The 16,058-nt window shown below is 37.5% G+C and overlaps 1 protein-coding gene across 1 annotated transcript in view; it reads left to right on the top strand.

Annotated features, from left to right (window-relative positions):
* JAKMIP1 (janus kinase and microtubule interacting protein 1) overlaps positions 1–16,058 on the top strand; it is a 106,017-nt gene that overhangs the window by 87,808 nt on the left and 2,151 nt on the right. Inside the window, exons 20-21 of the mRNA XM_075091899.1 lie at positions 11,488–11,553; positions 14,355–14,399. Of these exons, the coding sequence (XP_074948000.1) occupies positions 11,488–11,553; positions 14,355–14,399 (111 nt within the window). The remainder of the gene's footprint in view (positions 1–11,487; positions 11,554–14,354; positions 14,400–16,058) is intronic.

Genomic DNA, 16,058 nt, shown 5'->3' with positions numbered 1-16,058 from the left:
GAATTTTGGAAAATATGAAGATCATTACTAGGCGGTTCGGTTAAGACGGGTAATTTATATATATATATATAACATGCTAAGCCATTTCTAGAGAGAGAAAAAATGTGTTGGTTTATCTATAAAAACCATCTCTGAGAAAAAATATTTCAAATGGAGCAATACAACATGTTTCTGAAGTAGTGATATCAACTTCATTAAGCAAACTCAAAAAAAAAAAACCAAACCAACCAAAAACCAACCACCCCCCAAAAAACCAACACAAATAATCCACACAGCATCATGGTTAGATCACCTTAAAAATACATTGTGCTTGTGTTATCTGATGAAATTAGTAAATATTTAAAGGTCAAATTATGCTTTATACAAACCAAATGGGATCTAACTTGAAATATAATCCTGTTGGTTTGACTGTAGCTCCTTCTGGAGTAAGAAACTGTGGAAAGTCATCAGAACCAGGCTTTAAATTAGGTTAGATTAATTGAAATTGCAGCCTTGGCAATATTCAAACATGAAGAAAGTTTATAATAGAAATAGAATTTATTCTGAATTAGTTTTAAGTTATTTTAAATACAAAGAGAAGCTAGAAAATCCTTGAAGGACAACAGGCTGACACACAGTTCCAGAAATGGTTGCTGCCAGTCAGAAAGGATATGAGACACAGATTTTATTAATGTAATCCAATAATTTCCCATAACAGCCTTATCTTTGTATAAGAATGTAAGAAAAAAGGAATAGAAAAGATGTGTTAGTTCATTGTGTCGCGAAAAAGCGTGAAACCTTTTTTTTCTCTGAGTTGCACTGTAGTACTGTATGAAGCTGGGGGTGTTTTATTCTAACTTGGGTCAGAATATTCTTGGGTGGAACGCAGTTTTACAGAGTAAAACAAACCATCACTTCAGTTCTAGACCTGAATATAATACATCTATGGAATGCTGAAGGCATCCAAATCCCAAGTCTAAATAGTTGGAATATAGCTGTAAATATTTTAACTATGTTTTCTTTAAACTATAGCATTTACTCCTATGACCAGGTTGGATTATTCATTGGTAATAAGAGCAGAAATTGGCACTTTATTTGCACATTTTACTAGAAGAAGGCATAAGACAATCCTTTAGGACAAAACAGTCATAACTCAAAACTGACCTCTATATGTCATGGCCATGGAGAAGGATTCTCTGCAAATGTGATGCCTCAGGCATTTTTTTTCATGGACACTAAGGAAAAGTCAGAAGCAGTGATGTCTTTTTTCATCCTGAAATGTCAAAATATAAATATAGCTTGAAATCGAGAAACAAGAAACTAATATCTTTCACTAAGTTTGTTTCTTTTTTTTTTTTCACCTGAAGAGCCAAGTTCTTACTGCTTAAAGGTTAAACAAAGCTACAGTGGATGCCATGCCTCCATGAGTTCTCCCTGCTCTCTACTAGGTAGGGCACCCTTTTCACACTGGGAGAGGAGTTTGTTTAAAAAGCCATAGGGTTGGATGTCACCATATCTATCAGATCACATTGGACCAGCCATTTTGAATACATATTTGGGTTTTTGTCCTTTTTTTTTCTGAAAACCTTAATTTAAAAAATTAATTTGTTAATACAGTAATTGCCATTGTGAAGTAAGAACCTGAGAGTTTTCACTTGATATACTACAGATGTTCAGGTAAAGGTTGGATAAATCCAGCAGTTGTTCTGCTCACCTTTGCTGTGTAATCTGTTACGGTTGGTAGACCATCTATTTTTCATCCAGGGAGAATTATATGGTTTAATGTTTGGCTGGGAAGCTCTTGGGGGAGGGAGAGAAGGAAGGAGGATGTACCTCATTGTACCTCATTGATTGATAGGCATGAGGAGGTTTTTGTCTTAAATTTGTCCTCTTTGGCCCATCGCCTTGTGTCAGACAGGACAAATTAAAGACGTCACCTCCTCTGTTTGGCACGTTACCTTGTGCCAGAGAGTGGCTGCCTTGGTCAAAAACCCACAGTTTTATCACACAATTTAGAAAGTAGGTAGAAGTATTACTACTGAGGTTACTTACACAATAAGAGTTGGGGAAAGTCACGGATCATTTTACATCCAAATCTATATAAGTGCTATCTGTTTTAATGTTTTTATTTTAAATCTGAAGTGTTAAGGTGCTAGCGAAGTTCATTCCCAGCTATTTGCATACAACTATACATGAGGAGGAATACATAGGGCAACCAGTGATTTTTTTTTTTTTTGCAATTGCTAATGCTTGCAGTTGAGAAATGTTCTGTGCTTTGCTGTTTAACATATAATACATTACTGTTGATAATACATTTTTTAGATTCATGAATTGCTTTTAAAGGCATCTGATATCATAGCTGTCTAACCGTCATCTATATTCATCAAGCACATCATGACTAGGTTAATCAGAGTTGACCTGTGCTATTGATTTGTCATGCAGGAGTGAATGTTGAGACTTTCAAGGCATTGTTGCTGCTGTAATGACAATATCAAAATAAACATCTCAAAATTCCCACATATTACATGCATGGCAAATGAGAGTTAAGTTTAGACATTTCTATCTATTTATCTTACAGTGTTTCCATATGTATGTTTTCTGTGTAATTAGGCTTCAGATCAAACCATGCCTGCTTTGCTAACTGTCTTAGTGATGCTACGTGTCTGAATAAGTGATGATAGCAGGACTGGTTAATATCAAAATATATTAGAAAGATCTGCTCCCTGTGTCCTAAACAAGGTGTGATTGAGGTTGTACTCAAGTTAAGAGCAACTGTATGCCTTAAAGGAGTATTAGAATCAAGAAAACTCTCATCTGAAGTTTGAATGCTGAAATCCTCTCATCTGAAATCCAAAATACCCTATGTTTCTTAGGAAAGGCCAGTGAGAGCTGAGAAGAGGCCAGTTTAAAGTATTGTGAATTTTGTTATAGAGGTGAAGATCAAATGTGTTTTCATATGCACAATTCATACATATATAATGATAATTACATGGAAATTTGCTATTTAAATATCAGAATGTAAAAAAATCTAAAACTAATGCTAAATAAATATTATATTATGCTCTTTTTTTCCCCCCTGATAATAAGTCTAGGCTGTCAAGGAGTCAATTTTAAGATGTTAAATGCATTTTGTCTTCTGAGCTTATGTAGACTTAGAATAGCCATTTTTGTAGATAAGTCTAATGTGGCTTTAATTACTGTTTTTCCCTAATGAAAGAAATAAGACTCTTGATATTCTTCTGTTAGAGATCAATCTATGATGTAGTTTTAATATAGCATAAAAGTCACTTAGTGTTTAAAAAAAATCAAATTTACTAGTAAATATTAAGCCATATCTTCATGTACCTATAGTCGTTCAGCATCAGCTTATAACAAAGAGTTATTTTAAGCTAAATGCATTTATAAAATTTGCTGGTTTACTACTAAGACCAATGTGATTGAATACATATTAACTTTCATGCTGAGAAATGCATCAGTGCAGCTGCTGAAAGGTTCATTCTCCTCAGGAAGGCAAATAAAGAAACTACAAATGCATAACAAAGATTAACAAGAACAACTCTCCTACTTCAGTAACTATTAATTGGATTATCATGGTTGAGACTGCAGAACACAGAAAGGAATGAAATTTTTACCTACTATGTAAAGAAAGAGTTTAGTGAGAATCAGAGAGGTATAGTATATCCAAAATCATCTATTATTATTATATTCAACTGGCTGAAACTTACAAATACTTTTTTATCCTAAAGTAAACCAAATAGCAACAAAAATGGCTTAAGCTAATGCTGTTACAGTGTGCTTGCTTGTTTCCTTATGACCATTATGCAAAATCACATTCTGGGAATATGGGACTAAAGGGAACATTTGGCTTCCTGAATCCACACCCCTTACAGTAGCAGATACAACGGCTTGAGTAAATGCATATGGCAATTACCTATGCAAATTGTATTGTAAACACAGTGGAGGCTTTTAAACAGCTGTTAAAATGCATTAGATTAAAAAAAAAATCAAGAAAATTGTATCTTTATTTTCATTAAGGAATTTTATCCATCAGCTTAGTGATTTGAATAATAGCTAAAGGCAAGTCAGTTTATATTAATCTTTGTTTAAATTTATACATGTAACATAGTTGTGCTGTTCATATTATTAAAGATCGTACATACCTGTGTCTTAATAGTGTTGAGAAGCTGCTTAAAATAATGTTATAATGAAACAATATTGATTCTTCCCTTTGTCAGATCAATAAAATATTTCCTTTGCTAAATTTTGCTGCAGAATGAGATACATTCCTGATCATAAGCTGGCTTTGAAGATTCAAAACATGGTTCATGTCTGATATAGTCATCCACGGTGCCTATCCTGTGAACGTACATCAACCTGAACCTTTCCAACACTTCAGGGCCGAGGCTCTAAGCAGCTTAGCAAATCCTTCTTTGTCTGCCTTGTGCTAAAATTATCAAATTGTTCTCTTACCTTTGCTGATGAATGTAAATCCAATAAGAGTGTGTCACAGGAACTATTAAGGTGATTTCTAAACCCCCTGATTAGTACATTCTTGTGTTTTCACAACTATAGTAGCATGGCAAGGAGCTTATTCTGCAGCCAGATAAATCGATCTTCTTGATGTTGCTGTCAGTAAAACAGTATGTTTGTTCAGATGGGCTCTTTACTTACATGCTTACGTAGGAAACAAAAACATCAGTTCTGCAGCTTGACACCTACGTGAAGGATGACGTCGTCATTGTCTGGAAGATAAAATTTGTCAGAGAAGTTCCTTTCCTGGTAGCATTTTTCCTCATTTGGCAAAACTCCTTGAGGATTTGAAGCCATCAAGGTGTTGGTTCACTACTGTGAATGACTGGCTAATGCTATGAGTGAGTTGGAGAGGACAAAAAGCTTGGATGAAGAAGTCTGCTTCACCTAGCCTGCATCACTATCCAATTAACAGAAAGCACTGAAATTCTCAGAGTCTGTGTTTGCTACTAAAATGGTAGCTGGGAGATTGGGTCAAAAAACCAGACTGTGTGTAAGGGACATGTAATTGTAGAGAGATGCAGTCCATTTCTCAGCAGAATTTGAGGTATCATGAAATGAAAACTAAAACAAATGAGGAAATGCGCACATTTTGGTTGCTTGGTGGAGGAAATTTGGACCTAGCATCTTAGAGTAGTAGGGCACTTCATTCCATCTCAGATCAGTTTTCTTTCTTTGTAATGCTGAATTTCCTCCTATGACAAACTCTTAAAATGATGACAAATCATTACTGGGCTGATTTATTGCCTCCAGCAGAAAAATGATAGCTCTGAGACTCGAATCCAAGGCTTACCGAGCTCAGTGGACGGATTTCCATTTATTTCAGTGCTGCTTTACAACAGGTGCTATATTAGTGGAAGAGGTACTTAATGTAGATGGGTTGCTATTATGGCACAAGCTGGGCACACGTACTTCATGTGTACTGTGTGGGAATGCAATTAGCTTTTTTTTGATAGAGCAATATTTTAGTTTTGGCTAAACCATTCAATGATGTTAAGTAACAGAAGTGCACTACTATCATTTCCACTGTCAGCTTCATTATTTTTATTTCTTTGCTCCATAATGCAAGCCGAGTTTCCTAAGCCTGTGTTACTGGAATTTCTCTGTTAGTGAAAGTAGAGTAATATTTCCAGGCACACATCTACTGTCATGCTGCTTGCATTTCACCTTGATTCCTCATATGTCCCAAAGGTGTGGCTTGCAACCTTGAGGTTGCAGTATAGCCACAGGCCATGCTAAAAATTACAGAATTTTCCCTTTTGAAAGCAGTACCTAGCTGGTTCTCCACTGGCAGTGCATCAATATAATTCTGTTGGACCTGACCTCTGATTTGAATGGTCTACAAGGAACCTTAACATTGCCTTTAATTCGGTTTTAAACACTGTGTTATCCCTTTGTTTGCACCTTTGTACAAGGGAGTCATGACAGTAATGTATTTGCATTTAGGATTTTTACATCTAGCCTTTCACTGAGTTTGGATGAATTTTGAAAACAAAAAATCTCGAGGGAAATTATCCAGCTGTCAGGAAAACTGAGCTGTAGGTGCAGAGACACCAGAATTGGCCCTGCATAGGCCAGCTCAGGCAGCATACTACCTATAAAGCAATTCTTCATGCGAACTTAAGAGACTCCCCTTCTGAAGGAAGGTCAGAACTGATGGGAGTAATAATGCTGTGTAGTCCCATCTTGGTGTCTCAGCCCTTTGTTACTTCAGAAAGGAAGAGCTGACATCTTAATTTCTCTATCAGTACTGGAAGATACACACTAAAGCCACTTACCATCCAAGTTTACCAAAGAGAAGTAATTGCTTAAGTGAATAATTGCACTTCAATAAGTGTATCCTGTTGCCCAGAAAGATGAACTTCCCCTCATGAGATGAAAGGAAATGAGGGTTTTGAACATTTAGGAGGTATCTTCTGCACATTAGGAATCTTCTGCTAAGAAAAATGTTTAATTTCCCACTTCTGGGCAATTTGACAGCCTTTTGTGTTTAGGAGCTCTCCAAGCATTGGATTGGAGAGGAGGGGCAGTATATGATCGCTGCAGCCAGTGAATATAAAATTTATACAATTGGAAACGACTGATGGTAAACTTCCCTTTTATGGCTCTGTTCAGTAAGGTAATGTCATATATATAGTGCCATGTTAGGGGTGCTTTAGCAGACTTTCAGTCATATGCCTGTCTTCACACTATAGACTTCCGAAGGAAATGCATGCTTTAGCTGCCTGCATTTTCTGGATGTTCTCTCCCTTACCTAACTGTTAGTATTTTTAGGCTGTCCATCAGGGTTGTAGCTGTGCCACATACCTTTGCATATATAATGGATATGTAACTACTCTTGAGAAAGATTTAATTATGGAACTTAAAAGTCTCTTCAAATTGCAGTTAAGTAATAAGTAAGGCCTATGTTATACAACTTTAACATCTTTGTTCTGTAGCTGTCTGGAAATGCAAATAGATTTCACAGCTAAGCCTCATTCCTGACAGAGCTGAAGTTGCTATTCCAGCAGTAGCTTGGCCGGCAGAGCCATCTGCTGTTAACTCAGTCCAGCAGTCGGGCCCTTTCAGCCCCTGCTGCTTTCTGGATGCTTGCAAGTGCTTACTCAGAAGTGGCAGCAAACATCATTGCTAGTGGAAGGATGATTTATCAAGTAGGTGCCTGCCATGCTGAAATGGATGCTCATCCAACCCTCTTTCCGAAACTCAGGAGAGCTCCATGCAGGTGAAGGTAGTAACAGGGAGTATTCACAAATCTACCCATCCATCATCCTAAAGTTTTGTGAGGTTTTATTTGCTATTGCAATAAAATAAATGACAGATTAATATTCATTATTTTGGCAGATTGGTTTTGAATGTAGTCGAGGTGGACAGCGTTAAGGATCCACGTCCCTAACGTTTGTGCTCTTCTCTTTCATGGTTACAGTCTCATTGCATTATCTTTGTCTGACTGTCGCGCTTTGTCTGCCTACAGCAGTTCCTTTGTATGGCCCCATGATCTGACAACACAGTGTTATTCTCGTGAATCCTGTCAGTCCTGAAAAGGTGCACTCATGTGACTGAGGGGTGCTATTAACAGTAGGAACACAGGAATTGCTAGAACCCAGCAGAACACAGCTCCACTTTGCCCCTAATCCTCGCTCTGGCTGTGACAACTGCTGGGGGGATTTAAAGGAAACATAAGCACTGTACTGGTTTTAGATTATCTATCCATGTCTTCTGTCCCTCCCTTTTTAAAAAATGAGAATAAACAAAAGAACGGCCTGTGGCTTTCTTCTCAAGCAAGACTTCTCAATGTTTTGATAGCAAGATACAGTAGATTTTGTTGCTTCCTTGTATAGTCTTTTGTGCACTTGAAAATGCTCTGGATTTACCCTGTGAGGCTCCCGAGAGCCTTGTCAAGGATAGAGTGAAAAGCATCTTCTGTAGCACAACTGGTATGACATAGTAGGAAAAGTTTCACTTACTGATCATCAGTTTATGCCCTGAAGCATGAGGGTAGGTAGAATTTCTTGATAACAATACAACAGATCTGTGTGATTTGTTGTCACAGTAATGCTTTTGCAAATATAAACAAACCAGAATTCATTGAAAGCATCTAATCAACTGTTGAAGACCTGAGAGTGAGATCACAGCTTCTTGACAGCTAATTCTTGCAAATAAAAGGAACAGTAGATGAAGGCGTGAATGCTTATACTGAATCTGAAGCAGTCCTACCTTTGGTTTTAATTAGTATGTGTAATTCCTTCGTGGTAGCTTAATATAACCTTTGACTGAAGAATATCTCTTGCTACTTCTGGAAGATACTTTTTTGTTAAAGCTAGGATTATTGCATGTAGCTTACATGTATTTTTAAAGTCATATTTTAGAAATATCTTTTTATTATCAAGATAATGCTATAAATGCAGATAGGTACAATGGGGGAAAACAATTATTTTTATGTGTTAAATACTGTGTGCAGATGTAAATCTGTTATATGTATATATTTTTAAGGCCATCTCTGTGGTTAAATGGAAAGAAATTAGTTAAATCAGATTTTTCAAGATATATAAATAGCTGAGCTAGGCTGGTTATCTTCCAGTGCTGACCCTGTGCAATCAGACGATATTGATGGGAATAGCTACGCCCACTTCATCCTCCTGGATAATCCTCCCTACAGTACTCCAGGGGAAAGCAAGTAAACAACTAGAAGTAAACAACCCCAGGCTTTGATACCTGATGGAAAATTCCAGTCTGTGGTTGTGTTTTAGAACAAATTCTGACCTACGTTTGAACTCTTAATTTCTGTAGTAAAGAAGTTGGTTAAAAAATCTTACTGACAGCATGTCTTCTGTCATCATGATTTTCATTCATGTGAGATGAATACTAGCTATCTGAACACTAGTCACCTCTCTTCAACATATTATCCTTAGGTGGCAAGTGTGGAACAGGTCTACATATACACATGTATACATGTAAATATCTGCCCTATGGACTATACCCACCCTGTATATATCTGCCTTACTGAAATAAATCAAGGTGTTTTAAGGATTTTTTGTAGATTTTCACTGCTAAGAAATTCAGCTCTATGCATATTCCCTTTTAAGTGCTAGGTTTTCTTTGTATTTAAACTTAGGAAGGTGTATATCTCTTCACCTAAAAACTAGTCTCTGTCTTTCATCTCACAAAGTTCAACAATTACAATGGGCTATGGGTGGGAACTGGAAAACAGAAGCCTCAGCACTTTTTTTTTTTAAGAACTATTCTGAATAGCTGGAGAGAAAAGCTGAATAGCTCTAATCTTTTGAAAAGATTAAAAATTCATAGGGGAATAATAACATCTCAATTTTTACCTAATTAACCGAATTCCCAAATCTGAAAAAATATATCTTATCCTAATTAACATGTTCTTTTATAAAAGAACACTTGCTGTAAACCCTGAGGTGAGAAAGCCACCAGATGTTTGGGGGCTTTTTTATTTTCCTTTTTTTTCCTGGAGGCAAGTTCTCAGCAGATAACGGAAAAAATATCTCACATGATAAATGTTGAAGGTGAAAATGGTATTTACAAATATTGCTTCTCTCCACTTATCTCACCATGTTCAAATTTTATCACAGAGCATATGTACAGGATGCCCAGAGAATTGAAGTCTGTCACATCAGCTCTGGGATGTGGTTGTAAGTAGGAATCAGCATAACTGAAGTGAGTGGGAGAGAAACAAGAGTGTAACCTGATGGACCAGAGATCTTGGAGGTGATTGCATCTGCCCACTTCTCATCCCATGGCTTTTTACAGTGATTATAATATTCCTGGTATATTCATTATATGAAGATGATCACTTGAGAGATAGACTTGCCTTGAAATGGGAGTAGATGAAGTATAAATCAATTCACATATAATGGAGAGAAAGTGAAATTAATACAGCTGTGCTTGGGGCATTTGTTACTGCCAGCAAAGTTGCATGCACTTGTGTCACACAAGGGTAATCTGGTTAGTCCTTTTATATTACCTGGGGAAATCTCTGAGCAATGCAGCATGATACAGTGGAGGTTTTGATTGACTTATTCTGACTGCGTAATATTCAAAACAGTCATTTCAGCAAAATCTTTTATTTTAAAACAGCAGCAACAATAACAAAGCTATTGCTTGTGACCCATCTGCAACATTTGTGTGGACATTAGTATCCCCTAAGCAAGGTGAGCTGCAGGATGGCTGTACCTCATCTTTAGGGCAGCTCCAGGTTATATTTGAAATGTTCAAGTCAAACTTTGTAGTTCTAAAAACCAATACAAAGTCATCATTGGATCAGCTGCTGCCTTGCTGCAACTGTCCTGGGCTACCATGAGTGTGGGGCATTACCCACTGTTTGAGGTCTTTGCATGCAGGGAATCAACTATTGACGTCAGTTGTTCACACAGGTTTATAAATAATGATTAGATGTTGTTTTGAAGGAGGTACTATTGTTCAAATCATTTTGGGAGTAATAAAATAATTTGGGAGTGGTGCAGCAGCTGCTACATTAATTTTATTGGCCTATGTGTAGAAATTAGACTAGATTATAATTTCTCTTTCAGAGTTCAGAACCTTAACTATTGTAGGCCAAGCAAAGGTCAGGTAGTTAATCCTGAAAAAACTGGTAGTATAAAGTTGTTCCTTGATTCCCAGTGGCTGTTAGTAGAAGATTCTAGGTTTCTGCCTATTAAAAAAAAAACAACAAAAACCTACTTTATCTGTACAATATGCTAAAAGTGTAATAAAATATATCTTCTTAATGTAGAAGCCCAAAAAAGGAAAAGAAGCATAACTTATAGAAAGGAAACAAGGGGACAGAAATAAGATAGGATATGTGGTCCCAACAACAGTCGTAACTGTCATAATTTTGGAGAACCTTTGCGGAACCAAAGAAGGAAAATCCTTAAAAATACGGAGAGCTATGATGAAGACATTCCCTCTGACTCTGATGGGAGGTGGCTCTGGTAATAGGATGGAGCTGTATCTCTGGATGGTGTCTTGGTGATGATCTGAAAATCTGTGTGCTTTGATTGTCTGGTACAGCATGACTATGCCAGAAGCATAGTCACGTTTTATAGGAAATGAAAACAGAGAGTTAAAATGAAATGTAAAAGTATAATCTGCTGACTGTCTAGGTGAGTAGAAAAGCTTATGGCAGTTGCAGAAAAAGAAGTGTTGTACTTCTAAGAATTTTGGTGCTAACTGGAATTGTCTGTGTGTATATGTTAAAATTATGATTAATGACTGGTGATGATTAGGTTTCCTGGTAGTAAACCTGATGTTCTAAATATGCAGCCTGTTTAAAATGCCATGGTTTCATGGAAATATGGAGCAATCCTGTCATCAACATGCCTAATATATCTGAAAAAGAAGTGTTACATTAATAATGGGCATTTGTTCTCTTAATTTTTAATCTATTTCTTATCTTTCTGATTGATATACTTTTCAAATTAGATATAATAATTTCTATTTTGCCTTATTCTGTTCCAGCGAATTCGAGAACTAGAAGATAAAATAGAACTTCAAAAAAGGCAACTCAAAGAAATTGAGGAAAAGGTAAATATATGCCTGGGCCATGCCAAAGGATTTTTTTTCCATAATAGTTTATTTTTCCCTGTTGCATTGGCATTAATAGTACTTAACCTAATGTCATGAAATCTATTTTAAAACAGGAAAGATAAAATTTGAGTTCAATCCATTGCTTCATGAAATGAAGCTCCGTCTCTAATATGCTCAAAATTATTTGCTATCTGGATTTTCTATCAAGTACAGAAAGGAATCAAGGGGTCTGGAAAGAGACTAGACTCAAAAAGGGAGGATTTGCTGTGGTTTAGATCAAGAAACAACATAAAGATTTGTCCCTGTCAGAAGCGGTTAGCTCAACTGTGTTCTTCAGATAACACTGCTTTGCAAAACTTGCAAATACGGAAAATTTTAAAAAAGTTAATAAGGTGCACATGGCGAACATTGCAAACAAAAAATATTTCTTGTTTTAAGATAGCAACAAGTTGAAAATTGATATCCCAGATCAAAATTTTATCCTTTTCTGAAGAATCTCTGATTGAGGCTTAAGACAGCAAATGTATTTGGGTCACTGTGGTCCCAAGCAAGAGACAGCACGAGGTTCCTAGACTGTGGGCTCAGGCGTTTCCCAGGTCTGTGGCATTTAGGCTGTTCTGCAGGGCATAGGCCGACAATGGGGCTTTCTCTAAACTCTAGCAAAGTGTTTTAGTTACGTTGCTTTTGCTAAACTAGTGCCTAGATCCCAAGATGAGTCACATCATCTCAGGTTCATTTTCTCTGGTACATATGGGTGCAAACCTGCTGCTGGGCTGAATGGAGAAGTTAGGGGAGCTTTCAGGCATTGGTTTGTTTTTTTTTTTACTTTTGGGATCATAACAGGATAAAAGAGAAAAAGGAAGGCTTTTGGAGGACTCTGAATGGGAGCTGGAATAGGTCAATGGAGTTTGCAGAACTGAGAGAGGCTTTGAGGAGCAGTGTGCTGGATGTGGGAAGATTTCTTCCTCACCTTTCACTGATCAAACTGTCCCTTCATCTGCTCTTAGGATGTGACAGTCCGCCCCCCCCTTCCCCCTCCCCCCCCCCCATGTCTGTGGCCCTCTGGGGCTATTGCACTTCTAGCAGCTACTCCAATTCCCTCAGCAGCTTCCTTGACTTCTCCTCCCACAGTAACTGTCTCCCTTCTGCAGTGCCTCGTCCTGCACTTTTTGAACCGTGATATCCAGCTGGGTCTGTGGAAGAGCCAGGAGAAGAGCTGTGAGGAGCTGGGCTGTCTGCTGCTGTTGCTAATTGCCACTTTAAATCACCCCTGCTATTCTCTGGCTGGGGCTTGTCTGTCTGTAGCCATTGGGGAGGCAGTGGTCCCTGTTTCCACTAGCAGAGAAACAGAGGTAGTATCCACCCATTAAAGGGCTCCTTTGCTGCCTTTGCCCTCTTCTGCCCTCGACCACTTCAGTACCTGAAGATGTTCCTGCCTAGCAGCCAGTGTTGTCTAAGATGCTACAGCTAACTCCTCAAGGTAGAGAAACCTTGAGGAATAGGTGATATCTATCATGTTAATTATTGCAAATATTAGTGTTCATCCACCTACTCTAAACCATCAAAATCTCTAGATGTTGCTATTGCAAGAATCTAAGTCTTTAATCATTGCCATTACTGTTTACAGAGTAGGTATTGGATTAGACAGACTCCTAATTTTGAAAATGGAAGTTAGCATTATCTGTGCTGGTTCATCAGTGCAATGGATGGGAAAAGTATTGGAAAAGGAACAGCTTAATCACAAGCTTAGCAGAAAGCTGGTGATGAGGTAAAATGATTAACGTTCTCTTTGCTTTAATGTTACATTAGCAGGAGACCTCAAAAATCTTCATCATTTTCTGTTATCCTTCAACTCCTGGATGGGTGGAGGGCTTCTTTCTCTCTGTATTACTTTTTATTTTTCTTTTTCCTTGGGATTAAATCCCATTCTGAATTTGACTGCCTGAAGGAACATTGTGTTGTCAGAGAATCAATGAATGATATACTTCTACTTCATTGTTCTTCCGAAGGTTTAATATGTCAGTGGGTGCAAACTGACACCTACATGCCGCTGATACCGAGCACAATAATTTCTTGTGGAGAGAAGTCTTATGCTTCTGAAGGAAGGGCAGTATTTATAGCTGAGCCTCACTGCTGGCTGTAGCTAAAGGCAAGGCACTGTTTATAGTTACTGTGTCATGAGTATGGCTTTTTATTTTCCTTTAGGAACTGATTCAGTTTTTGAGTTTTATGTAAAATTCTGTCAAATCAGAACATAAGGATGGCAACATTTTTGCCCTATAGATTTTTCAGCAAACTATCCTGCTTCTGAAACCTATACAAAAGAATAATGTAAAATCTCAGTTTTATTCAATGAGTTGATACATGAAGACCAAGTGCTGCTTAAACACATCATGCTTTTTTCGTAACTGATTTTCTACCATTTAAATTGCATTTAGTTTGTGACCTTGGCTTGGTAAATCTTGGTTCAGGAAAGCTTTCAGGTGTGTAATTATAAGTATTTGCTTAACTGAGTCACAGAGCTGAACCTAATAGTTCTGAAATAATCCACAAATGTTACCATTTGTAAAGCTGCCCTCAGACACTGAATTTCGTACCCTGTTACCCCTTCTTAGAGTACGATTGGTACACTGTAGCTCTCTTTCAGATCAAATAAATTAATATTGATGTAAGACTAACTGCTGTAATGTCATTGGATTTCATATTACATATCTTACATCTTTTTTCTTTTCTTTTTTCCTCATTTTATTTTGATCTTATGTTATAGTTTTTGTTCCTTTTTTTGTTTTTTTCACTAGCATTCATTCTGTGGCCTTGATGACACAACTGAGCCAAGACGTGTGGTTGGTATTCTTTATATTTCTTTGTACTCAATTTTTAACTTTTAGATTTTGCCATGTTTTGAGAATTGTCTTTGTAAGACCCTGAAACCATGGGGGAGGCTATACTGGTTTTGCTTGCACAGAGACGAAGAGTCACCTGTAAAATCTGACTTGGATGCCTTCAGTTACCTCCTAGACTTCTGCAGAAGGTCACTGAGTTTTTAATGAGAGGTGATTGTGCATTCTAAGATACTGACTGCCCTAACTGCAGTGGGTGCTTTTCAATGCTGCACAGCAGGTACGTTTTATCTAAAAGTTCAGGTATTGCTGTAGGATCCTACTTTCTGTCATGCAGGATGGCGAGGTGGCGAACGCTGGTTTTCAGTTTTGGTTTCTAAAAAGCCCTGTAAGCATCACCACCCATGCAAAAAGGGGGCTTGTTTTATTGCCTCGACGTCCTTGAATCCATGAAATAGCTTAGGAAATAATAACGTGATTTCCCTTTTATGAGGTGATGCGAAGTTTGCGGTGTGACTGACCCTCCATGTGCCTATGCAACATGGAAAGGGTGAGGATAAGAAACCTCCACGTCTGTCCCTTGAGGCACTACCATCACTCCCACTATCTGTTCCACACTGTCCTGGCCCTTTCAGCTCAGTGAAAAAGGCAGAGGGAATTTCTTCAGCTATAGCAGGAGCTATAGCAGCAGTGCTCACCTTTCACACAGAACACGGGAAATACAATTTAGAAAATGAGTCCTAGCCCTCTTCCCTGCAGCAATGCAAGTTGCACACTGCCTTTCAGTGAGGATGGTAACTTAGCAGCCGAACTGTTAGAGGATTAAGCTATGGTTTAAAACTACCGAATATTTACACAGTCTTTTTGTTGTTGCTGTTGTTGGTTGGGTTTTTTTCAACTAAAAATGCACAATATTTTTACCTTTACAATTTTTCCAAGTTTTTCTTCTTTGGAATCTGTTGACAATTATGTTCATGGAACCTTCTTATAGTAGGAGATGCAGTTAACCCCTTTGAAACTGCTATCAAGTACTGTACGATGAAGAAGCATGATGGCAATAGTTACCAAAAAAAAAGCTATTATATTTATCTAATATAAAACTTGAAACTGTCTGCCCAGATGACAAGTACTTTTGAAGAATCAGACCTGTATTATTGTGGGCTCTTTGGGGAGTTTATTCAGCTCCCAGTACATTCAGTTACCACCTTTCCGTTGATGCTCCTGGGAACTGGCTCTGGTCTTTCATTACTAGCATTGCTGTATATGTTTTATATTTTGCAATAAAATGATGGTAGATGGAGACGGGTGGAATGTAATCCAAGGGTATTATTGATTTGTTACAAAGGCAGTAGCTTTCTTTTGGTTGCTATGTGGGTGTTGAAAATTAGTTGAAATTCAGCAATATTTTTACAGCATTTTGAGCACTCCTTTTGAAATGTCCTTTATTTTGTCAAACAGCATATGCTTATAGAGATCTGTTTGAAGAAAGGAGAAGCCCTGTGGTACACATATAAACCACAGTTTGAGTTGAATTTTCTGTTCTGCGGAGATCGGAAAGGACAGATGTTGTTCTGGTTAATGTAATTTTGAAAAAGTAATGTTAAAGGAAGTCACCAAATTATTGTCTTTGTGTTTCATCCAGCTTTTTTACTCCAGTCCCGA

The sequence above is a fragment of the Phalacrocorax aristotelis genome, chromosome 4 (genome assembly GCF_949628215.1).
Source record: "Phalacrocorax aristotelis chromosome 4, bGulAri2.1, whole genome shotgun sequence".
In the NCBI taxonomy this organism is placed as follows: Eukaryota; Metazoa; Chordata; class Aves; order Suliformes; family Phalacrocoracidae; genus Phalacrocorax; species Phalacrocorax aristotelis.
Note: the sequence above shows the minus strand (reverse complement) of the source record. Positions and strands in the feature narration are given on the sequence as shown.